Genomic DNA, 24,882 nt, shown 5'->3' on the forward strand with positions numbered 1-24,882 from the left:
CTTAGTTACGCACAAATTAAAGGCCCAAGATTTTTAAAATTAGATTTTTATTAATTAGTTTTAACGTCCTAGAAAATCAGGGTGTTGTATGTTGGATTATGGAGTTTTATTGACACGCTTTTCAAACTTTTTTAAATGGTTAACATTAAATTATACCATGCATGACATAAGAAGGGTTAGTTGGTTGCTGTCAGGCAATAATAGTTTATTGAAATAACTATACAAAGTGGGTTATACATGCACGTGACATATGGATCACCTCCATCTCTTCGCTCCTAGTGATGCTTATAAGCCAAAAATTAAATTTTCAACCTTGAATTTAGAGTTGATCTGAGGTCTTTTTCACCTAATTAAGTTTATTTTTAAGGCTTGGCTTTTAGATCGTTAAGAATACACATAAAATTTTATTCACAAATTATTTTTCGTTTGTAAATATATCATTTGACTTTTTTTGAAAGTTGTAATCAATCCATAAAATAATATTTTTATAAAAATATAAGTATATCTAAGTTGTTAGCATAGGTTAAGATTACAGGAAATAAACTTTAAAGTCTCCTTTAAATGATGAATGGCTGAAGATAGTAGGGTGGTTCTGGTACGGTGGGAAAACATTATAATGGAATTTCGAAATGACGGTTCTGGTACTTGGCTTAATGCACGTTAAACTTTTAGTACGTGCAACTACCTAGGATATACTAGTGGAGATTAGTACGTACGCGCTGAGATGTACGTAACCGAAGAGTCAAAAATATTGTTTCCAGTACGGTACATTGACTGCAATCGATGGTCGTCGGTCACTTCATCGGTTGTTCAACCTGCGAGTTGCGGATGATCGATTAAAGTACGATGCAACTTGCTCAGCTCATCAACTAGGCATCATGGCTTACAAGTATCATGAACATGGATGTAAGACATCATCTCGTGCAGTACTACTGTACTTTGAAGAGTTCTTCCCCAAGTTGCACAACAACTTAACATAAAAATGAAGACAACGCAGATGATCCGAGCAGGAACAGATGATAGTAATTGCAAATTAAACTGGCCTCTCATCAAGAGAGTTTCGACTGAAAGCTAGTCGCAGAGCCCTTAACCATCCACCCACCTTGATTCATAACAGCTACTCACGAAGCAGATTGCAGGCCAGTCAAGAAGGGAAGCCATATGCTAGCTGAAGCACAGAAGAGAACCAGTAGATCATCGGTTCGGTTGGTTGGTTCGGCGTCCAGAGGGAGAGGGGCATGCGGAGGACACGTGCTCTCGCTCTCCTCCTAGCTGCCACGGCGGCTCTATTGTCTCGGCCGGCCACCGGCGACGACAGAATCGGTCTGACCGCATCTATCATCGGCAACCAGACGCTTGAGTCAGCCAATGGCATCTTCAAGCTCGGTTTCTTCAGCCCGCCGGGCGGCAAAGGCGCGTACCTTGGTATTTGGTACGCCAGCATCCAGAGCGACCCGACCGTCGTGTGGGTCGCCAACCGCCGGGATCCCGTCGTCAATACCACCGGCGCCATCGTCACGCTCTCCGCTGACGGGCGTCTTGTCATCGTCGATGGGCAGCAGAACACCACCGTGTGGTCGTCCGCGGCACCCACCAGAGGCATAACCCCCGGCGCCACCGCTCAGCTTCTCGACAGCGGCAACTTCGTCGTGAGATCCGACGGGAGTGGCTCTCCTGGAAGCGTGGCGTGGCAAAGCTTCGACTATCCCACAGACACGCTGCTCCCGGGCATGAAGCTCGGGGTGGACCTCAGGAGCGGCATCACCCGGAACATCACGTCGTGGAGCAGCTCGAGCGACCCTTCGCCCGGGAGGTACACGTTCGCGCTGGTCCTTGGCGGGCTTCCGGAGTTCTTCCTCTTCGACAACTCGATGACGGCGACGACGAAGGTCTACGCGAGCGGGCCGTGGAACGGGCAGATGCTCACCGGCGTGCCACCGCCTGGCGCCAAGTCCCAGGTGGGCGTGAACTTCAGCACCACGGTCTTCTCGAGCCCGGAGGAGACGTACTACACGTATTCCATCACCAACCGTGCAAACCCATCATTTCTGACGCAATTCGTCGTCGACGGCACGGGCCAGCTGCAGCGAATCTGGTCGGACGACGGCCGGTCGTGGAGCAAAACCAAGAAGTCGTACCCTGCAGACCCATGCGACAGCTACGCCAGCTGCGGCGCGTTCAGCTACTGCGTCTACGGCGACGGGCAGTCCCGGCGCCCGTGCAGCTGCTTGCCGGGGTTCAAGAGCCGGTCGCCGCAGGGGCCCTTCCAGGACTCGTCCAAAGGCTGTGCCAGGACGACCAGCCTGACCTGCGGCGACGGCGACGGGTTCTGGCGGGTGAACGGGATGAAGCTGCCGGACGCCACGAACGCGACGGTGCACGCCGGCATGGCGCTGGAGCAGTGCAGGCAGGAGTGCCTGCGCAGCTGCAGCTGCAAGGCGTACGCCGCCTCGAATGTGAGCGGCGGAGTCAGCCGCGGGTGCGTCATCTGGACCGCCGATTTGCTGGACATGAGGGAGTACACCATGGTCGTGCAGGATCTCTACGTACGGCTCGCGCAGTCCGAGATTGACGCCTTGAACGCCCCAGGTGAGGACCAATAATCAAGATGCCTTTGATTTGATTTATTCTTGTTTGCATTCCACTTGAAGACCGGAAGTAGTGATTAGAATTTGTTTGTAGGTTTGAATACTTATGCATGAAAAGTAATCAATATTCCACCCATATGGAAAAAAATTGCGTTGAATTCTTCCGTTTCTAGATGTAAATATTTTTGCCATCTCACAAGAATTTTGTAGGATTTCCACATGATCAATCCAATTATCAAATAACAGAATTTGTGATCTATTTATCATGTTGGATAGAATTGGGCATGTTAACCTGAAGAGTTTTTTTTTTATCATTATTAAGATGGAACCACGAGGTACTATATTTTCTAGCGTAAAATAATAAGGATCACAAACTAGCTATTATTCTTTGGGTTTCCGTTGGCCGTTATAGTACGCTAAACGGGACTAGTAACATTCAGTCGTCGTTGGATAATATACTGCAAGAGCCAGTGATTTCTTTTGTACCAGAACAAATGGACTGAGCGAAGCTCAGTCTGTAAGAAGCAACCCTCTACTTGCGGGAGCAAATTTCCACCATCACCAAACTTGATAATGACAAATCTGAAACGGAAAGGATGTCTTGACATTGTCAAGTAGGACCAATCACCTTGACGCGAAAGTTTAAAAAGTCACGCTAGATCAGCCGATAGAAACATCTAACATGCGTTTACCTCCATTTGATGTCAGCAAGACGACGGCGGCTCATCAAGAACGTGGTGATCGCCGTGGTCACCATTATTTGTGGCATTTTAGCAGTAGCTGGCTGCTGCTGTTTTTGGACGAACAAGGCTAGGTGGAAGCGGCATACTGAAATGGAGAAAAGCAGTGAGTCCGATGATACTCCGTTCAGGGTCAGGAACAGCACTGCTTCGAACCCAGCATGGGGCCAATGGTTCGATCAGAACAGCACGGGTGCTGAAGACGAGCTTGACCTTCCATTGTTTGATCTTGAGATGATTTTTGCCGCAACGAACAGATTCGCAGCAAACAATCAGATTGGAGAAGGTGGTTTTGGCCCTGTTTACATGGTAAGATAAGTTTAGAACTTGGTGAAATAGCAATCCTAAATTACATAGATTTGACAGTACAATCGTACGTAAATTGTAATGTGTACTGCAAATTAACATATGAGCAGGGAAGGCTGGAGGATGGGCATGAAGTAGCTGTGAAGAGGTTGTCCAGGAGATCCGTACAGGGGGTTGTTGAGTTCAAGAATGAGGTGAAACTAATCGCCAAGCTCCAGCACAGAAACCTTGTCAGGCTACTAGGTTGCTGCATTGACGAGGAAGAGAGGATACTCATATACGAGTACATGCACAACAAGAGCCTAGACACATTCATATTTGGTCAGTTCATTTATAAAAGATAAATTCTAACGAAATTAAAATCTCAATTAAATGTATACACACACTGCTAATTTTACTCAATATATCTCTGCAGATGAAGGAAAGCGTAAACTGCTAAGCTGGAACAAACGGTTTGATATAATTCTAGGGATTGCACGGGGGCTACTCTATCTCCACGAAGATTCAAGGTTTAGGATCATCCATAGGGATTTGAAGGCAAGCAATGTGTTGCTAGACAGAAACATGGTGCCCAAAGTTTCAGATTTTGGCATTGCAAGAATGTTTGAAGGTGATCAAACCACTGCATACACTAAAAAGGTCATTGGAACATTGTGAGTGCCCTTCTCAACTAGTCTGTTTACATGTATATAGTTACTAAAACGGGCCTTCACAGTGCTTATGTGATGGTTTCAGTGGCTATATGTCTCCAGAATATGCAATGGATGGTGTGTTTTCAATGAAATCCGACATATTCAGCTTTGGCGTGCTTGTACTGGAGATTGTCACTGGCAGGAGGAATCGAGGGTTTTATGAATCCGAGCTTAATCTAAACCTCCTCAGATATGTAAGTGCAAGCAACGATTATTTATGACAAGTCATCTTTGGTGAATTCTGACAACACATTATTGTTATTTTGATGATTTCCTAGGCATGGATGCTGTGGAAAGAAGGTAGGAGCATGGATTTACTAGATGAGTCAATTGGGGATATCTTTGATGACATGGAAGTGTTGAGATGCATACATGTTGCTCTCTTGTGTGTTGATGTGGAACCTAAGAACAGACCATTGATGTCTTCGATTGTTATGATGCTCTCCAGTGAGACTGCCACGTTGCCACAACCAAATGAGCCTGCAGTGAACATTGGGAAGAACACATCGGACACAGAATCATCTTATGGCATTACCGACAACAGTGTGACAACAACTACAATAGAGGCTAGGTAGTCTGAAACAGAGAATCTCCTTGGTCTAACAGTGTAAGTCGTAATCTATGCGCAGTCAAGACCTCATGTAAAGTTCAGCTGAAGCAAGTTCACCTGTAAAACTTGCAGCATTTCTTGAAAGCTTGTATATCACATTAGAAAAGGTCATGATTGTTGCAACACACTAGTTGCAAGTTCGGAGACATTGTTCAGCGTGTGATGGAGAGGATAGAACTGGTTGGATAATTTGTGTAAAAAGTTAACAGTATTTAAACATCTAGGGCTGACATAATCCACGGCTTGCCTGAATTTCTATACCTATGACACTCTGAAATACCAATGCTCAATCCAGGCTACATGCTGAAATATTAGTTTTGTAGTCAGACCCATCTGGAACACTCAATTTGAGATATCTCTTTCAAGTGAGACAGTTCAATCATCACCATCGAACACTCTGGAATAGACTCGAGAGTGTGATGGGAAAATTTCGATTTGATTGTGACTGGTCTTGCCAGGCCGGTTGGTGGAAGAACACCGGCCTAGTTTTATGAAGTTAAAGAGGGATACAAAGGGCAAACTTACAGAAAAGCTGTCAATGTGAGTTTGGTGTTTCTACTAAAGTACTCCCTCCGGTTTTCTTTATTTAATACCGTTGAACTTTTGGCTATTATTTTCATTTGAATTTTTTTGCAAATATATAAAATTATAAGTCATACTTAAAGTGTATCTATGAATAAATCAAATCATAACAAAATAAATGATATTTATATAAAATTTTGAATAAAAAGAATAATCAAGCATAAATCCAATAATCAACGGCATTAAACAAAAAAAATTAGAGTAATAAAGGATTAGATGCTTAAATGAGTTTGTCAGCATAAGAATGCAAGTAATACAATGTTTTTCTACTAAATAATAAAGGCTGGATGTTCAAATGAGTTTGTCAGCATAAGAATGCAAGTAATATAATGTTTTTCTACTAAATTTAAATGAGTTTGTCAGCATGGGAATGCAAGAAAATACAATCAACTAGAATCCTCATACAGTTTTTAACAACTGCAACAGTGAGCAACAAAGACACTTACGTTGCAGCATTCACGGATTTATGCGTAACTTGCTTGCTCATATTTCACTCTCTTGCTCCTGCAGCTACTGATGCTGCTGCCTTGCACGGTCAAGCCGATTGCCGGAACGAATGCCTGAAGAGAAGCCATATAATAAACATTCTGTTAACAGGTAAAGGATGAATCTGCTTAGTCGTGTCACAAACAATTCACCATAAATCTTCATATCCGTTTACTTTCTTACCAGCATCCTGGCAGTGCATGGCTGTCAAGGCGATCAATCTCCTACAGTCCTACACCCCACGACCGGACGGAGGGCAGAGGCCCATAGGTTGGTCGTGCCTTGTCGCACAGGTCCCTCCCGTATGCGCCACCCACCGCCCCGCCGCCGCGGGCGCGCAGCTGACGCATTTCACCACGGGACCGGCTCACCCCACCCGCAAGTTTACCGGCCGCCGCCGCCGCCCTCCAAACTCTAGGGTGAGATGGGGAGCTCAGCGGCCGGCTCACGACCGTGCGGCGTGTGCGTAAGTTCGTTCTTCTCTTCTCTCTAAGATGAGATATGGGCTCGTGGGCCTTACAACGTCGGCCCAGGCGCCGTAGTCTCGTTCTTCTCATTTCTCAAGCGGGGGGAGACGAGACGAGTCGAGAGAGGCGGCTCGGGGAGGACGAAGAGGATAGATATAGGATAGGGGGGCATAGGTGCGCTCTCGCCGGCAAGTAGGTATGGTATGGCCGACGCCATGGCGTGCTATATTGGAAGGTCCGCCCATTGTGGCATGGCTATAAATAGCTAGCCTGTCCCACATCCTCCTCCTTTCTCAACCTCCTCCTGCTTTCTCTCTCCCCCAGATGCGAAATTCCTGCCCCCAACCCAAGCTCGGTGCGCGCCGCCGTTACCTCCTCTCTATCCCCCGCCCGTCTCCTCCCCCCTTCCCGTAAGGGGGGCGTTCCTGCGTTGATTGGTCGGGCCTTGAGGCGTTTCTCTAGTCTTGGTTGATTGGGTGGTTCGAGTAACCTCGGTCATGATGGGATTTTGCGGTTGATTTTTTTTGGCATTTGGTGTTGCTTTGATGCTTGCTTGCGTCCTCTGATGGAGGAGGCAGGGAGAGAGAAGGATATTTCGGTGGCAGTGGAGGACCTTGGCGCAGCCACTAAGGTAATGCAAGGCTAATTGGGCTTATCCATCTAGTATTTTATAACTTATTATCTTTTGATGTGCGTTTTGCATCAATTATTCCGGGCATTTAATACATGTAACCTGGCATTCTAATTATCGTGAGAGTATAACTATTTAGCGGTCTTTAATACATTTATTTGCTCTGCCTTGATTTCTTTTATTTGCAATGAGTCAAGTTCATTTGACTGAGATATCCTTTCGATCTTTCCTTCTTGTAATTAACAATCATTAACTGGACCGTTTCAATTACAGGATACAGTAAATATAAGCGCGAAGCCTACAAGGAGATACCCGCTCCTGTCATGGACAACTATATTGGCCTTGATCGCGCTTGTCGGAGTATACATTTTCTCAGTATCTTTTAAGCAAAATGGGATGCTTCTTGGTCTTATGCAGACAAACATGATAGAAAAACAAAGGGAAAAACTTTGCCAGGACCCCAGCATTCCGGTGACTGAGATCCCTTATGTGCATTATCCCACACCTGACACTTACAGTAGGTAATGAGGATAAACTTGGAACTGTGACTCTATGCTTGTTGTTTCCATGTCAGAGAGTAACTGGATATTTTCTTTCTTAAATTTCTTCGCTAGGAAAGAATGTGCGTGCACACCAGTTAGATTCTTTGCTATATTGTCGATGCAGAGGTCAGGAAGTGGGTGGATTGAAACATTATTGAATAGCCATGAAAATATTAGCTCCAATGGCGAAATTTTCTCTATCAAGGAAAGGCGTAGTAATATAACTTCGATCACAAAAACATTGGATAAATTGTACAATCTGGACTGGCTCAGTAGTGCTGCTAAAAATGAATGTACAGCAGCTGTGGGGTTGAAATGGATGCTGAATCAGGTAAGTCTTCTTGCTGTAATATAATTAGCATCACATGGAAGGTTCCACAACATCGTTTTGTGGCCCTCAATTATTATATATTCTATTCTGGAACAAGGACATGGCAGCTTTTGGCCTCCTCCTGGTCTTTGGGAACCTGCTCGATGATATAGATCTAAACCTTTATTAAATTCTGGTGTAGCTATTATTTCAAGTGCATAATTATATAGTAGTGCGCTAATTGGATTATAGAAGTGTTACTATTAATAATTATATACTTGGCTAGATTTTTGTGAAGCATGGTTGGTCATTATTTTAGCACTAAGCAGTATGGTATTCTATTCGAAAAGTAAGGAATGTAGCAATATACTATTTTTTTATGCACTGGTCCTGTGCCTAATGAATTTTTCTGTTTAAAGCATATACAGAAATGGAGATTTTGCTTCACTGAAGTTTAAACATACTGTTATGAGTAGCTTGTTTGCATGGAATTAGTCTGATAAAACCCTTGGCCTAGGTGATTGAATTAACAATTTTCTATAGAGGGGTAAACCAAGCAAGTAGATGCATAGGTATTCAAAGTATTATCTTTTACATGGGCGGCTTACCTTTGTTCCAGAAAAGATGCTGTTGACACCAGGTGGGATGGATTTAAATGGTATAATTTGTCTGGTTTGTTAGTTGAGAAGCATAATTTGTTCAGTCTAAAAGATAGACCACCAAGATAATTGAGGGAGCTAGAGTAGACATACCCCTATTTAATTTACTGCTTGCCTATTCTGCAATTTGTTTTACTTTATTTTCTTGTATGTTTATTTTGGTGTAAATTACAGGGTTTGATGAAACATCATAAAGAGATAGCTGAATACTTCAACCAAAGGGGCGTGTCTGCAATTTTCCTGTTAAGAAGGAATCTTCTCCAGCGTTATGTCTCTGTATTAGCAAATGCTCATGATAGTGCGACAAAGCAGCTAAATGGAACTCATAAATCTCATGTGCACTCTAAGCACGAGGTTCACTTCTTTATTTACTTCTTTACTTTCTATTGATCTTGCTTGAGAAAGATACTTTTGTTTGTAATCTGCAGATTGTAACATTTTCATGTGAAATAAAAGGCAACCTACTGATCTCTCTCTTTCTCTCTTTCTTTTGCAGGCTGAAGTTCTTGCTCAATTTAAGCCAGAAATAAACACAACATCATTGATTGCTGACCTTAAGAAGTTTGATAAGTTGGCAGCTGATGCTTTGGTTAACTTTAAAACGACCCGCCATATTATTCTGTATTATGAGGATGTTGTTAGTAACAAAACTGTGAGTCCTATTGCTTAACATCCTTGTTTGGAGGACTTATAAGCCTGTTCTCTCTCTAAACTGCATATGTTTTTCTTTCTTCAGAAGCTCATGGATGTCCTGGATTTTATGAGATTGCCGAAGAGAAAGCTGTCCAGTAGGCATGTGAAAATCCATACCAAACTTTTGCGTGATCATATATATAACTGGGCTGATGTTAATAAAACTTTGATGGGAACACAGTATGAAAGTTTCCTGAATGACTGAAGGTGACTGAACTAGCTTGCTCATATGTGTTGTAAATAATGATGTAGTGAGTATTCATTCTTTTGACAATTGTTTTCCTCCCTGATATAGGTAACAGAATTAGTCAAAATTGGCAGTTTCGGCTATCATATGTTAATTTAGAGGGCTCATTTGTTTTTCACTGACTTTGTAGCACGTATAGAGTTAAGTGACTAAATCATGTATATCATACAAAGGCATGGCTTTTGTTATACCTATGGAATCACCTAATCACATGCCTCTAGTTCAGACTTTCAGAATATAAGTGCATGATGATCCTTTCTAGTTTTGGCATCATATCATTATTCTGATTTTTGTAACCAAAAAAAATTGATAGCATGTCAACTGGAGACCTCATTGTGATCTAGCGTGACTCGTCTAATCTGGTAAATCAGGTATTCCTAATAATTTTCAGAACACTAGATAAAAAAGGATACCATATAATGGCCAAGTATGAAAACTTTGAACTGATCAAAGTTGTCTGGGGGCTTTATTTCTACTTTTTCTGTTTCACATATAAGACTTTCTAGCCTTGACTAGATTCATATGGATGCTAATGAATCTAGACATATATATATAAGTTATATACATTCATCAATTGATGAATTTAGGCAAGGTTAGAAAATCTTACAATATAAAACGGAGGTAGTACATATGAACTTGAAAATGATGTCCTATTGATTTTTAATCCATAATTAGTTATCCATTCATGATTAATTCTTATGTTCCTAGTATTTATAGAACTTATATGGGTTGTTTGCAGATAGGGAAAAATGCTCTCTTTCCTTATTTTCCATACAATTAAATTGTATGGAATCAAATAGTTTTGAGACCTTCAGGACATGGAACACTAATGCCATAGTGCTTTGAAATATCACCAATTTCTTAGTTTCTGCCATTATTTATTTGGCAATGCTCGCTACAATTTAGGATAACTGCTGAATTGAGGCAACCATATCCTAGTTGGTGCCATTATTCAATAACTATGCAATTTTCTGTTGCTCAAACGCACAGTGATAAAGAAAGTACTAACATTCTGTAATGCACATTCCCTTTAAGTTCAATCTACGCATTAGCATGCTGTCGACCTTCAAGTATAGTAACTGTTGCACTGTCAAATATGCTGCAGTCTGGTTTGCTTGATGATGTGTCTGTTTCCATTAGAATTCTTCTAGCTGCAAAGCCAGGCTGTTTAGGAGTTGGCAATGTGGTAGCATCTGTAGTTGCTAACATCAGAAGCACCTGAGACATCAATGGACGGTCATCTGGGTTCTCTTGCACACATAGGAGTCCCACTGTGATGCATTTGAGTACTTCATCCGAGTCAAACGAGTTATTCATTGTTTCATCTGCTAACTCCAAGCTTTTCCCTTCATTCCATAAGCTCCATGCCCAAGAGGAAAAATATGTTTTTGTTACCTTGAAATTCAACTGAGATATACAACTTGCATATAAGCATGTGGTAGATGATTTGAGCTCACGTGTCCCAAAAGATTTAGGTGGTTTGAATAGGAATACACCCCTCTGTTTCTCCTGCCGCTAATTATTTCCAGCAGTAAAACTCCAAAACTGAATACATCTGACTTGACAGAGAAAACTCCATCCATTGCATATTCTGGAGACATATAGCCACTACAAAGAGAAAAATGAATAAAATAAACATATTTGGGGAATTCATTAATGCAATCAGTATCCCCTATTGTAATACTTAATATACCATACTTACTATGTGCCAACCACTTTTCTTGTATTGATTTCTGTCTCTTCACTACCAAACATTCTTGCCATGCCAAAGTCAGAAATTTTGGGAGTCATCTCCTTGTCAAGAAGAACGTTGCTTGCCTTCAGGTCTCTATGGATGATTCTATATCTTGAATCCTGGTGAAGATATAGTAAACCTCTAGTAATGCCTTCTATTATACGGTATCGCACTTGCCAATCAAGCAGGACACTGTTGGATTTTTCTGAAACATTTGCAAACTGTTATGTTGTTCATATATTATCAACCATATTTTCATAGTCAGAAAATGACTGAGATAGTCATACCGAATAGAAAGTAGTCCAGGCTCTTGTTTGCCATGTATTCGTATACAAGTATCCTTTCTTGTCCACTAATGCTGAAGCCAAGAAGCCGAACAAGATTCCGATGTTGAAGTTTAGCTATCAGAAGGACCTCATTCTTGAATTCCTCAAGACCTTGTACGGATGTTTTGGACAGTGTTTTAACTGCTATTTCTTGTCCATCATCGAGCTTACCCTGTTGATCAATCAAACATAGTGGCAGTAGTTCAAAATTCACAAGATCATAAATTCTATGCCATCATTGCTCGTTTCATCTGGAGCTTTTGATGTTTTAAGTCAGGAGTTACCAATGAAATTGCGTTCAAAACATGTGCATGTCCATGCGTGATTCATTGGGTTAGTGTTGTACCTTGTACACTGGACCGAAGCCACCCTCGCCGAGCTTGTTGTTGATTGAGAAACCATCGGTAGCAGCTGCGATTGTCCCCAGATCAAAGACTGGAAGTTCCAGGTCATCATCGTGATGACTTCTTCTACTTCCCTCATAGCGGCGACCAGTACTGCGTGAACCACCGCTCCATTTGCTTGATCCTATAGTCACATAAATTTCAGTATGATATCCTACTATATGATTGTTATTTTTTCCCTCATTTGTACAGGTACTTATATGGTACCGAATGTTAGTATTTGGTTATCAGTTTGTTATCACAGAGTCTGCAGACCATTACCGGTTTTTCTTGCTCTCCTCTTCTTTCCAGTCCAGACGAGAAAGCCAGCAAGTGCTGAAAGAAATGCCACAGATGATACGCTGATGACAACGGCGATTATTGTACGTGCCTTGTTAGACTTTCTTGTTAAATCTGTCCAAGAAAATCATAGGAGTAGATGTTAGATCGATCATAGCCATATATGAGCGTTTCTGCAGCATGAGTCGTAGATCGAGTATTCGAGTCAGTGCATGGCACCAGAGCGAGCTAGCTATAACTAGCTAGAACCATTGGAGGAGACCTGAGCTAGATTTAAACGTACATCAACTACGTACGATACCTGCCTATGCCTATCTCCTCAATTGATGGGGACCATTGTCCTGTCGCTATTCAGTACAACTATCCAAGATCTGCCACTTTGTCTTCTTCCCGGTGAAATTTCACCTACTACCAATCAAGACGACGGCCACATGCTCACTCTTGTGGTGTACAAAGCCCTCTAATCTTTGTACTAGCTGCCAAATCGGGCAAGCCCCACATGCTTATTTGATGATCCCCTCAGGGGGGGGAATTCCCCTCGCTTTCCGCATGTCTCCTCTCCCTGCCTTTCGATTGGTATTGGTCATGGATAATACACGTTGATCAGTAGTCAGTATGTGGTCTTCGCCGGCCGGCAATGGATCGTCGACTCGACAATGTTGCACCGGGACTAGCAGGCGCAGTGATGCACACAGCACACTTGACAGATCGACGCGGAAACCGTCTCACTCTGCAGTGTATAATTGAGCTTTTGTTGCGATAGCTGCTCATATCAAAGCGTGCTTCTTTTGCGATGATAAGCGCCCTTGCTTTCGGAAAGAACCCGGGGCCAATTGCATCGATCGCTGTCTAGCTAATCAAAGGTCCTTTCGCTTCCCTTTACCCTGGCTAAGATCGATCTATTTCATGATGGAGAGAAAAGGAAACCTAAAGGGCTATAGGAATAATTAAAGATGGCCGGAATCGAATCGATGTCGTGATCCCTCCAGCGAAATGGAGGGTGGCAAGTTCTCTCTGTTGAAGCAGGGGCACGCTGCGTGGCACTCGTCGTCTTCCTCATCTACTACGGAGATTCTCCCCCCAAAAAAGCAAGGATGGAGGCAGAGCAATGGAGGATTTGAGAGAGATGGCGAAAAAGGAATGCAGTAGGAGGCCCAAATATCTGCCCTTCTACGTATACCTTTGTACTGTCTGATTTAGACGGACGAACACTCCATGGAAAAGATTCCTATATATATGCAGCGCAGCATGCATGGAATACGTAGAACGTGCATGTAATGCGTAATCATATACGTACGTACGGTACGTGCATACTCCAATGCTCCGTGTCGGGCACCTTGGCGTGCTTCACGGCGACGAAGCCGTCGGTGCCGTTCTTGCAGTCGAGCGGCGTCGACCGCAGGCACCCGTCGCGGCCGTCCCGCAGCGCCCACGCCTCCGGCGACTTGGGCGTGAAGCCGCGCAGGCAGGAGCAGACGGGCACGTTGTTGGTGTCGCACACGCCGTTGGTCCCGCACGGGGACACCGCGTCGCACTGGTCCTTGGGCGCGTACCAGTACAGGTTCCACGCCCCGGCCGCCTCCACCCACGTCGACCGCTGCAGCAGCCCGTAGTTCCCCGTGCTGTTCAGCCCCAGCCTCGATATGATGGACACGTTGTGTACCTACGAATTAACGCGCCCACGTTGCATTCTGAGTATATTACATGGCACCTACACATAATGTCGCACAGGCTGTCAGAGTGTCAGTTTGTACCTGGAAGCTGTACGTGACTTCCTTCGCGTTGTTGATGAAGCTGAAGGTGAAGCCGGAGTAGGTGACGGTGTCCGGGACGCCGGTGAACTGGACGCCGTCCCAGGGGCCGGAGCGCCAGACCTTCTCGGCGCCGTTCCAGATGAATACCTGGGGGTCGCCGGACGTGTCCATGGCCATCACGACGGGCCCCGGCGAGGGGTCGGAGGGGCTCTTCCACGCCGTCAGCGTCCTGTTCCTCCCCTTGACGTAGTCGATGCCCAGCTTCATCTCCGGGAGCAGCGTGTCGGTCGGGTAGTCGAAACCCTGCCACGCCACCGCGCCGCCGGCGTCCGCGAGCACCAGGTTGCCGTTGTCCAGGATCCGTGCCATTGGGCTCGCCAGCTTGGTTGCCGGCGTGAAAGACCACACGACGGTCGAGTTCCCGGCGGCAATGACGAGCGTGCCGGAAGGTGAGACGGAGAGCGTGGCGCCCGGGTTGTCCGCGACGTCGCCGGGGAGCGGGTCCTCGCGGTTGGCCACCCAGACGACCGTGCGGACGGAGACCTTGTTGTACCAGACGCCGACATAGGTGTTGTTGGCTCCCGGCGGAGTGAAGAAGCCGAGCACGAAGTTAGCGTCGCCGCCCGAGACCAGCGTCTCGTTCGTGGCGAGCGGGCGGCCGGGCGCGAAGGTGTCCCTGGCACGGCAGCTGGCCGTGAGCACGACGAGGACGGCCAACACGAGGTAGCCACAGAGCGAGGAGGAGGCCATTGCTAGGATTCCCCGCGCGAGACCAACGAGCGAGCGGGCGGGCGGTGCAAAGTGCAATGCTTGCTAAAACGCAGTAGTGCGAGCCGTCGTGCACAAGTGTACCTGTGTATGTTGAAGCTAACAGCTGCGGATTACTGGACACTTGGACAGGGGAGTCGCGGAGGTCTGTGGCTCAAGTTTTCCTCTGTTACGACTTACGCTTTACAGCCGACACAGCACAAAACTGCGATATTTCAGGCCTTTCGACTCGTTTGGAGACCAGAAGCAGTTGTGTAGCGGCCCAAGACAAACTTCAACGCTTGGCTCCGACGCTTTCCACTTCTCCGGTTCGCCCTCAAAGAAGCACGGTTACTGCTGGAAAAATGGAAGCGTTCGTTAGATATTTCTAGTCAAGAGAAGGAGAGCTTGTAGTTGTACTATGTTTGTGTTTCAGCGAAGTCTTGTCGATTGCTATCTTTCACTGTGTAAGTAAGCCAGCCAGTTTGTCGTAGTCTATCTTTTCGCTTCTATTTATACTTATAAGTCAAAATTTAATTTTTAATCTTAAATTTAGAGTTGATTTTAGAGTTTCTCATCAAAGTTTATTTTTTAGCCTTAGTTTTTAGATCGCTAAGATATATATATATATTTATTCATAAATTATGTTTTATTTACAAATATGTCATTTAAAAAAAATCTAAACAATCAGTTGTCCTACTCATCAGTAGTACACTTCTACTAGTTCCTACGGTCCTACCCGATGTTGGCATTTTTGTCGTCTTCACACAGCTACACGAATTGGGTGTCTGGCCTGGTGCCGATCGATTTAGGCCTTATCAGGAACGAGAAAAGTTTCGGTTCAGTAGCTGCATCAGGCCCATAATTCCGATCACAGTTGGCCAAGCCCACGCCCAAAATTCACTGGCAATTCTCCTTTTTTCCCCCTCAAGTTCTTCAAGCCATGGCCCCTTTCCTACTAACCTATGGGAGCCGTTCGATCCATGATTGGCACTCGAGGTCCAACTTGAAAATCTCACCAGAAACGCAGACCGTTTCTTTATCCGATTGTGACTCGTGAAGTGCCATGTTTTGGTCCTCCATGTGTTTCATAACTTCCAGAGAGAATTCGCTTCTTTGAACTTTTTTTTACTTCCAGCTGCTCGCAAGTGAAATAAGGCTGGAATCCATACTTCCCCAGATACATGGTGTTCCTACTGTCCTACTCCTACAGCATGCCTAGACAGCCTAGTTAATAACGGTGATGTGGTGAGCGAGGTCTCACCTTTCCACGTCAGACGTGAGCCACCAGTTCGGGCGTGGCAGTGGCTCCATAGGGCCATTTGTGCTCCGCAAAAGTCACCCGTCCCGTCATTTCGCTTTTACTTTTATTTATATATTAAAATTAAAATTTTAGATTTTAAACAGATTTTAGGATTTTTTTCAACGTAGTTTATTTTTTTTAAGTAGAGAGGAAAGGGAGGTTGAGCTTGTTACCGGAGAGAGAGGCTTGAGATTGGTGACGACGGCACTCACATGAGGGATAGATTTCATAGTATTCGATGGTGTAAGATGCAACATGGAGAGCGGGAAAATAAAGGTGAGAAAAATAGATTGAGGTGGTTAGCACGTGGGTTTACAAAAGGTTAAGTAATTTGTTCAATGGTATAGTCTAAAATGTAGATATTTCAATTTATTTGGTAATAAGAAATATTACAAGGGTTGACACTTAAATAAGCATAGTCTGAAACACAAAGGTGGTTATCGTTTGTCTTTTGAGGAAAAAAGCAAAACAATATATTTGCAAACGAAAATAATCAGTGAATAAAAGTTTTATATATATGTTTTTAGCTATCTAGAATCAAAGACTAAAAATAAAATACGGTGAAAAAGAAAAAAACTAAAAATCAACATTAGATTTAAGATTAAAAATTTAAATTTTGGTTTATAAGGATAAGCGTAAAGATCAGGCTAAAAAAGAATTTGGGAGTGTCCTCATTCATGTATGATGTGGTCTATGTGTGGTTGGAGGGCCTGTACTTTATGTGAAGAGCAAGTTCAACAATTGAGTCTACTAATAGCTAAAAATTATCACGTCATTTAAGAGGTAGCTAAACCACTGTAGAACTATTCTGTTTTGGTCGCGCTAGAGAATATGAACAACATTGTTCTCACTTGTTTGAGTGTCAAATTGGAAAATTTCCTTTTATATACTTGGGTATCCCAAATTCCCAATGCATTTTATGAAGCTTATGAGTAAGGATTGGGAAGTTAACAAGGAAGAATAGAAAACAAGTTAGTTGGAAAGGAAAACACATATCAGTAGGTGGGAAATCGGTCCTGATAGATTCAGTTTTTAATAACAAAACTACTATGCCCGTGCGATCCGCGTACTATCTCACACCAACAGCGTATACGGCGTGGACGGCAGCATTGCATGCGGACGGAATCGTACACGGGTCATACAATTCCGTCATATATAGCGGCGTTGTTTTAACAATTCTCTTCAGGTTTATGTATCTCTTTTTTGAAGTTCCTAAGTAGTTTAAAAAATGTTTATTATATATCTAGATTTTTTATTTAGTAAGTGACAGCCATAAGATGAAATATTGTTTATCAAGATGGGATGTCATTTCTCAACGGAAGGATCATATGGGACTTGGTATTAAAAATAGATATAACAAATCAATGTCTTTTGAGCAAATGTTTGTTCAAGTTGTTAAATGAGGATGGCATTTGGCAGAACTTGGTTAGCAGGAAATATATTAAAAATCAGACAGTTACACAAGTACAAAACCAGGGGATTCTATATAAAAAAGCATGCATCACTAGCAACTGTCATGAATTCTATATCATTAAATAATTCTTTTAGAAGAGTTTTAGTGCATGACTTGGTTGCTAATATTGTGTGTGCGAGTCTTAATGGGGATGCATGCATTTTTAGATGGAATCTTCACCAAAACGATGATCAATTTTTTGTTTGTTCAATGTATTTCATCCTTGATTAATACTAGTTATATAGAGAGAAACAAGTTAATTTGGAAACTGAAAGTGCCTCTTAATAGTAAATCCGTTTGATGGTATTTGAGGAGATGAGCTATTCTAACCAAATATAATTTAGCAAAAATGAATTGGAATTGTAGTATGAAATGTTGTCTTTTGCACATAATAAAACTATGCAACATCTATTCTTTGGTTGCCATATAGCCAAATTTCTATGGGGAACTGTCCATATCTCCTTTTAGTTGAATCAACCGATAAGTGTTTCACATATGTTTGGAAGTTGGTTGCATAGTTTTCATGTAAACAGAAAACGATTGATGCTAGCAAGAGCATATACGTTATATTGGGCTTTTTGGCTCAACCGAAATGATATGGTATTTGATAAGGTTCAACTAAATCTTGTATGCAAGTAATATTCAGAGTAACTCAAACTCACTGGTTCAGGTGTTGGGCTCAATTAAAATGGTGTGATGACAAGAATGATGTTATTTTCTATTTATGCAGAAGTTTAGAGACTTCAGTCATGCAATATTTCACCAAATTTGGATGGAGATCGAGCAATAGATTATCCTATAAATAATTGTCTCTAGTCTTGTATGATATTTTTTAGTTCATATTTTGTATCATTCAAAGTATGTGATAGTGTTATGTGTTCTGTGCAATAGTTGGTTGTAGCTTTTGCTGATGTAAAGGCTAGATGTTTCCATCCATTATCTTAAAAAATAACACCGGTTATAGCTTTGCTTTAACCAAGTCGTCACATTAGACTCTAGCTAGTGTTGCATCTTACTAATCTAGAAAACAATATACTAGTACTGTCCATACAGTATACTCGCGCTACAACCGTACCCATGTTGTACGCAAGGTCGCTGACTCACGTGCCCGCCACTTGAGACCCATCACCCGTGCTTTCTCCCGCATGCTCCTACATGAGGCCCGGCCAACAGTCGTCCAACAGGCTGTGCTAGCCAACTAGCAACCAATATGACTTTTTAAGAAAAAAAACTTGATGATTTTAAAGCTGATAATTTTGAAGCACGTAGCAACTCTAAGGGCACATTTAACGGCCGGCCGATGCCGTCGATAGAGTTATGTGACATAGAAAAAACATCCGACGTGGCAACAATTAAACGAGGAGAGAGAACGTAGCCGGCGTCTGTTTTATCTACGGCTTACGATCGTGCTGCTAGGTGAGTCGCCGTCTCCGCCACACATTGTAGAAGTCGCTGTGGGTCGATGCCGGCGCCGTTGATCTATTGCGCACAGTCCTGTCCACCGCGCCAAAATCCCCTTCCCACTCCCCGGCCGTCCCCGTCCGTCGCGTGAGATGGATGCAGCACGCGAGATGGATGTACCGGCGGCGGCAACAACACCCAAAGGGACGGCGGGGTGCCTACTCGTGGCGGCGGAGGAGCCGCTACTCGCGTCGGCAAAGCAGTGGGAGGCAACAGCATGGGACCAGCTTTTCTTTGCAGCTATGCGCGTGAGGAGGAGGAGGAGGAGGAGGAGCTCTAAGCTGTGGAGCACTAAAGATTAATTAATCCTTTTTTTACTCAGTACAGTATGTTAATTATCAGTCCATTCTATGTGTTTAAGCGGCTACATGTTTAAGCATGAAGAAGAACCATATATATCATGAGTTCATGACTCTCCAGTTTTTTTTCTTGTTGATCACTTATATTAGCGAATCAATAAAATAACATATTATATATATATATAAACTTATTTATGTTTGATAATCTTTTATATTAGTGAAGAAACAAAATGGCATACAAAGATCAATGCGTACATGATCATGAAGACATGTATGTATTAAACAACACGCAGATACGCAGACAGCTGAATAGACAGTAGTCGTCTGAACTGTTGTATAATCTGTCTGATCTGCTATCTATGTGTGTCAAATAAACAGCAGCCGTCTAGACTGTTGTACATGCCAAAAAAAGCATCGGTACTTCTAACTATATAAATTCTTTGGTGCTATACCAATCATTATTCTTCTTAGCCCCCTATAAAATCTTAGGAGTGCCTATATGATAATTTTGTTAAAATCCATTAGGGTATATTGGGGATCCACTTTAAAATATCTGTGCAAGCCTAGAGTGCGGAGAAAATTTGCTCATCATGACGCTAGAAGGGTTTGGGACGAGGAAATAGGAAGGGAAGGCCGTTGTCAAAGTAACTTCATTATCGAAGCTTTTATGAGATTTGGCTCAATGGGCATCAATCTAATACCTTGTTGAGATGTAGGTATCAGCTTGATAATTACAAGTGGTTATTGATATGATACCAACAAGTTTCAACTGGTACATATATGATTATTACATCTAGTATCGATAGGTTTTAGCTGATATTGATGAGATACCAGATCTGATATCATCCCATGCCAGCATCTAAATTGTCATTTTTTTCTTTCTCTTGGCATTTTTTCTATTACATATATATTAAAATTAGTTGCGGATCTAGCCAATGATGCTAGATGGGTCTAAATAAATTAGATAGAGCTATAGCCTCTCTTTTCATTAGTTTTTAATATAAAATTGTAAATAGATCTTAGGGGGTGCTTTAACGGGTATAGTAGGGACTTAAGACCCACCGTCCCATGCTAGTTCCATAGCTAGATATTTTACTACTCTACGACCACTATAGGAGTAGTCCCCATTGTTTTGCAATGATAAAACGTCGGTAAAACCATGGCCACATTGGTCGGTGATAACAAATCTCTCTGCACAAAAATAGGAGGAAAAAAAGGTGAACTATGACAAATTGACAAAAGCACTGGCTAGCGGCTAGAATCCGTCGGACGGTATGATTGCCCGGCCCATCTACTGTTACGGCCCAACTTGGCTGGCACTTTTTTTTTCCACTTTACAAATAGGGGTTTTAAGTTTATATGTATAAAGTTTATATGTATAAATTTATATCTATAAATATTTTTTATGATACATATATCTATATTTTTTGTTTATATATAACATTTTATATCTATCTAGATTTTTTGTATGGAGAGTTTGTATGTGTGTATATAAAGTTTGTATATATAAAGTTTAGTATACAGATTTTTCCATATATGTATATATAAACTTTACAAATAGGGATCTTAACTTTATAGGTATAAAGTATATATGTATAAAGATTTATATATGAAAAGTTTTATGTAAAAGTTTGCATGTATAAAATTTGTAAGTCTAAATTTTATACGTGTAATAAAGTTTATATGTATAAAGATTTATATAAAAAAAGTTTATATGTATGAAGTTTGCATTATAAAATTTATATGTGTAAATCTTATATGTGTAAAATTTATATATATATATACATGTAGCCGGTGCACAGTGGGCCGATCAGTTTCCCTAGGCCGTACGGCGTGTGGGCTTATAGGAAGAGCGGTAGAAGGACCACGCGTTCGCTCGCGCAGCCCGACCGCGATTAGACCCTCCCATGATTGCCGGCACCGCGGCGCGAGACACGGAGACAGCCTTGGAGCTTAAGCCAAGCCGCGGGATCGTTGGCCTCCCTTTTTCTCGATTGAGCTAGCGAGACGATCGCTCCACTAGTGCACTCAACTGATTGAGATTCGTGGTTGCATTCATCGATAATCGATCCATCCGTATCGTTCTCCGCCTATCCGAATCAGGCACGATTGATCACCTTTGCATCTGACTCGATGACCCTTGTGTATGCATGCATGTACTTGTATCATTTGGGTTCTGCCTTTACAACACGCAAGCTGGACGCAACAATGCGGACACCATACGATGGAAACGTGGCTAGCTATATTGCTATGGCCATGATATGACCATATGGTGTGATTTACCAGACATTCATGCATTATTATTGATTTTAGTTTGGAAGCCGATAACTATTAGGTGACTTGTCCATCCACGATCGAGACACGTGCAAGGACGATCTGTGGAAACCGGAAAGGAAACCGATCCAAATCGCATTAATTTGCCGATCTTGGGTCCAAACCACGCACGGTTCGCCCATCGATGGATTAAACCAGCCAACGAGATCTAGCAACCCCCTACAAAGGAAACCAAGGATGGAGCTAGTGGAGGGTAAGTCCGGGTGTTTTCACTTCCAACGTGGCGAGCTCATCAGATGGTCCAGGCTTCCTCGAGGGACGCCGCGCGCGCCGGTGGAAAGCCAAGCGCAAGGCAGCCAGGCCATGTCCGGGTGGTTCTCGCGGCGTTTTCGCCCGCCCGCGCGCACGCGTGTGGGTTGGGTACTTGGAGCGAGAAACCGACGGATCTGACCGGTCTGGCTGGCTTGGCTGCCGCGCGTCTCCCACACGTACGCCTGCGTACGACGGCACGGCATGATCGATGGCGAGGGCCCGCCCGCCCGCCCCCAACCGGCAAACCGGACCCCCTCCAAACTGGTCCGGTTCGTTCGGCAGCCGAATCCTATTCCGTTCGTTCATTTATCGTTGATCGATAGGGACAGCCGCGCCCGTTCGTCAGGCTGCCGCTGTGCTTACCTCATCCGCGAAACCTCGATTTTGTGTTAGTTGCTCTGCGCACTAGTTTTAATAATCGCCGCCGTGGAGTGGAGCGGACGAGAGCCGCCGACCATGATAGCTGGCACGTTGCGTACTGTGCGTGCTGTGGATCTCGAGGATGAGGACGAGAAGACCCCCAAATTTCATGGACCGTGATTAAATTTACCTAATCCCTCTGCGTTTCTACAGCGGGATCTCTGCATTTCTGCAACGGGAACACATGGCCCGTGACAAGATGCGTGCGCCGTGTCAAAATTGAGGTTTCATTCATGCTTCGCTTGATCGCCAATCACAGATTAACTTACAGCAGCAGATCGAGACGCGAGGCGCCGAGGCCATTCTTTCATCATAAAAAGGATGACCGGGTTACAGGTAAACGTCGCTGGGCGGCTTCTCTTCGATCTCTGGCGCCTTCTTCGCCGACTCCCTCGAACTATCGACCAAACGGAAGAACATGCATGGTCAGCATGCACACGGACCGAGAGTGAAAGAAACTTCAGCATTTTTTTTCAATTTGGGAGAACGGACGAGCGCATTTGTATATGACCTCGTTGGAGACTTGTGCAAATGCTTATGCATCTTTCATCTTCAATCGAAACTGTCAACGTTCTACTCGACGGCACGCAAGGCTCATGCATCTTTCATCGAAACTGAAACTGAAACGAGGTTCTGGACCTCTCCTCACCTCAGACGGATAATTTAGCTACTTCAAGAACTACTATTAGCTAGCAGCTGCGTCAAGCCGTCAACTACTCCGCTGACAATGGGACCAAAAAGAAGATAAGAGTTTTATACTCATGTGAAGGAAAGGACATCAGCCTATTAATTGTCGTATCGTATCAAATGACGCCAACAACCGCATGACGCCCATCAAATTGTTCCGTCCCGTAGAAAACAGCAGAGGAAATCAACTGAAAAAAAAAAGATCAACAAATACGGCCTCTGCCGGGTTCAGCAAGTCATCTACGCGAGGTTTTTGGCCACAGGTGCTCGCAGACAACGACCATTCAGACGGATCGGGAACGCACGCTTGCAGATCGACGTAAATGAGAATTGACGGTACAGTTGGGATACCAAAGCCGTCAGGTCCTGCTGTTCCATACGTATGCACGGTGATGAAGTGACCACGCATATACGCATGTGCTTCGACGCCGAGCGACGCGAAACAAATGACAACCGGTTTTGCTCACCGTGATGCAAGAACCCTTTTGACTGGATTATTACTCATTCACTCCATGTACCTATTTTGTCAGCCAATTAGATATAGGGTTGGCCGAGGCAACTGGTGCGGCTGACCGGAGTAGATAGGAGGATTAAACTTGCGCACAGTTATAACAGTACTTATAATGATCACTATAAATGGGTTTGGAACTCTTTTAGGATACGTACAAAGGTGTCTATTAGCTGACTCTCTTAACCGTCACGTAAGCAAATTTAGTGATGTGAAGGAAAGAGAGAGAAAAATTGTTGCCATGTATGGCAACGGCTTAAAGTCGACTCTTAACATTTATTAAAGGAAACTTTCTTGCATGAGAATGTATAAAAAAAACTAACTTAATAAAAAATATTTTATTGTATTAATAAAAAAACCACACCTGACTCTACCTTTATACGTATCATTATAAAATAGACTCTTGTTGCTGACGTGGCTTGAAATAGAGCCCACATCAGGCTCTAGGTAAAATATAGAACACTTGATCACTAAAATATAGAATAGGTAAAATATGGAATTAGGATTTCTCATACAAATCCGTTTCAATTTAATTATCATTATAGCAAATCTCACACTAATCATGAAGGTTGGCGCATTGATACCCTCATTAAATATATTAATCATTTTTTCAAAGAAACATGACTAAAATTCCTTGTTTACAGTACTATGGGTGCATTGATGAAGGGTAGGAAGAAAATAAATATATTTAAAAATTCTTTGGAATGTGAGAATGAAAAGTATTTACACAACAGAATTTGAATGCTAAAATACCAAGTAATTTGAAATGGACAGAAATACATATACAATCTTATAAATATGTGTGGTGCTAGGGTGGTGACTAGAATATTACTAGATAGGTGTGTTACACAATATTTTCAGTGATCCCTAGCTTGCAATGAGTCCGGGGTTCCTTGTGAAAGCAGGAATAACAAAATGTGGAACTGGGTAAAAAAAATAGGGCCTCTAAATATCTATGGGAATACAAATGCAAGACAGTAAAATAATGTAGGGATGATCAGATGATGCACAACACATACTACAAAAGAGTACAACCATTAAAAACACAAGAAGAGAAAATGATGTAATATCCAACATCTATTTTCTTTCAAAATTTCTATGGTATATCTTTTTCAAGTTTTCCATAATCCATATGATTTTCAAAAAGAATTATAAGGGGGAATCCGTCATCTTAAAAGACTTTGACCCCACAAATATTATTTTTAAGAATTCGAAATCCCCACAAATAACATACATACTGATATTGAACTAAAGGCAACATATTTTTAATAATTTTGATTATAGATGTGTGCGTTGTTGGGACAAAATGCATGTTAATACCAAACAAGATAGTATTATGGCAATTAGTTTGTAAGTATGGTGCCATA

The 24,882-nt window shown here is 42.9% G+C and overlaps 3 protein-coding genes and 1 long non-coding RNA gene across 7 annotated transcripts; 2 read left to right on the forward strand and 2 right to left on the reverse strand.

Annotated features, from left to right (window-relative positions):
- The first annotated feature begins 1,027 nt into the window (after positions 1 to 1,027).
- Positions 1,028 to 5,226, forward strand: LOC102711314 (receptor-like serine/threonine-protein kinase SD1-8). The gene is made up of 6 exons (XM_006646333.3): positions 1,028 to 2,589; positions 3,297 to 3,637; positions 3,745 to 3,955; positions 4,050 to 4,287; positions 4,370 to 4,520; positions 4,605 to 5,226. The coding sequence occupies exons 1-6, from the start codon at positions 1,239 to 1,241 to the stop codon at positions 4,899 to 4,901; spliced, it is 2,589 nt and encodes an 862-aa protein (XP_006646396.1). The 5' UTR covers positions 1,028 to 1,238; the 3' UTR covers positions 4,902 to 5,226.
- Positions 2,876 to 6,576, reverse strand: LOC121053814. Of its 2 annotated transcripts, XR_005811338.1 has the most exons (4): positions 6,188 to 6,576; positions 5,965 to 6,078; positions 3,281 to 3,626; positions 2,876 to 3,170 (listed from the first exon to the last, which is right to left on the reverse strand). It is a non-coding gene; the product is annotated as an uncharacterized LOC121053814 (long non-coding RNA). The 2 variants fall into 2 exon arrangements; XR_005811337.1 differs by lacking the exon at positions 2,876 to 3,170 and having other exon boundaries at positions 3,172 to 3,626.
- A 229-nt stretch (positions 6,577 to 6,805) lies between these two features.
- On the forward strand, positions 6,806 to 10,400 carry LOC102700192 (nodulation protein H-like). Of its 3 annotated transcripts, none has more exons than XM_015842369.2 (7): positions 6,806 to 7,102; positions 7,376 to 7,623; positions 7,717 to 7,975; positions 8,788 to 8,967; positions 9,110 to 9,265; positions 9,350 to 9,513; positions 10,293 to 10,400. In XM_015842369.2, the coding sequence occupies exons 1-6, from the start codon at positions 7,037 to 7,039 to the stop codon at positions 9,509 to 9,511; spliced, it is 1,071 nt and encodes a 356-aa protein (XP_015697855.1). In that variant the 5' UTR covers positions 6,806 to 7,036; the 3' UTR covers positions 9,512 to 9,513; positions 10,293 to 10,400. The 3 variants fall into 3 exon arrangements, with proteins under 3 accessions (XP_015697855.1, XP_015697852.1, XP_040377655.1); XM_015842366.2 differs by lacking the exon at positions 10,293 to 10,400 and adding an exon at positions 9,602 to 9,842; XM_040521721.1 differs by lacking the exon at positions 10,293 to 10,400 and having other exon boundaries at positions 9,350 to 9,838.
- A 222-nt stretch (positions 10,401 to 10,622) lies between these two features.
- On the reverse strand, positions 10,623 to 14,933 carry LOC102711586 (G-type lectin S-receptor-like serine/threonine-protein kinase At4g27290). The gene is made up of 7 exons (XM_040521719.1): positions 14,052 to 14,933; positions 13,612 to 13,960; positions 12,280 to 12,411; positions 11,961 to 12,142; positions 11,576 to 11,786; positions 11,256 to 11,493; positions 10,623 to 11,161 (listed from the first exon to the last, which is right to left on the reverse strand). The coding sequence occupies exons 1-7, from the start codon at positions 14,799 to 14,801 to the stop codon at positions 10,957 to 10,959; spliced, it is 2,067 nt and encodes a 688-aa protein (XP_040377653.1). The 5' UTR covers positions 14,802 to 14,933; the 3' UTR covers positions 10,623 to 10,956.
- Between the last annotated feature and the right edge of the window lie 9,949 nt (positions 14,934 to 24,882).

Source organism: Oryza brachyantha, chromosome 1 (genome assembly GCF_000231095.2).
Source record: "Oryza brachyantha chromosome 1, ObraRS2, whole genome shotgun sequence".
Classification (NCBI taxonomy): Eukaryota; Viridiplantae; Streptophyta; class Magnoliopsida; order Poales; family Poaceae; genus Oryza; species Oryza brachyantha.

What these genes read in the sequence shown, in the direction of transcription:
- LOC102711314 (XM_006646333.3), top strand. Translation starts at nt 1,239, where the DNA reads ATGCGGAGGACACGTGCTCTCGCTCTCCTCCTAGCTGCCACGGCGGCT. An exon ending in GTTTTGGCCCTGTTTACATG is followed by an intron (nt 3,638 to 3,744) that starts GTAAGATAAGTT and finishes ACATATGAGCAG; the next exon opens with GGAAGGCTGGAGGATGGGCA. An exon ending in ATCTAAACCTCCTCAGATAT is followed by an intron (nt 4,521 to 4,604) that starts GTAAGTGCAAGC and finishes ATGATTTCCTAG; the next exon opens with GCATGGATGCTGTGGAAAGA.
- LOC102700192 (XM_015842369.2), top strand. Translation starts at nt 7,037, where the DNA reads ATGGAGGAGGCAGGGAGAGAGAAGGATATTTCGGTGGCAGTGGAGGAC. An exon ending in ACACCTGACACTTACAGTAG is followed by an intron (nt 7,624 to 7,716) that starts GTAATGAGGATA and finishes TTTCTTCGCTAG; the next exon opens with GAAAGAATGTGCGTGCACAC. An exon ending in TGAAATGGATGCTGAATCAG is followed by an intron (nt 7,976 to 8,787) that starts GTAAGTCTTCTT and finishes TGTAAATTACAG; the next exon opens with GGTTTGATGAAACATCATAA.
- LOC102711586 (XM_040521719.1), bottom strand. Translation starts at nt 14,801, where the DNA reads ATGGCCTCCTCCTCGCTCTGTGGCTACCTCGTGTTGGCCGTCCTCGTC. An exon ending in AAGTCACGTACAGCTTCCAG is followed by an intron (nt 13,961 to 14,051) that starts GTACAAACTGAC and finishes GTTAATTCGTAG; the next exon opens with GTACACAACGTGTCCATCAT. An exon ending in AGAAAAGTGGTTGGCACATA is followed by an intron (nt 11,162 to 11,255) that starts GTAAGTATGGTA and finishes TTCTCTTTGTAG; the next exon opens with TGGCTATATGTCTCCAGAAT.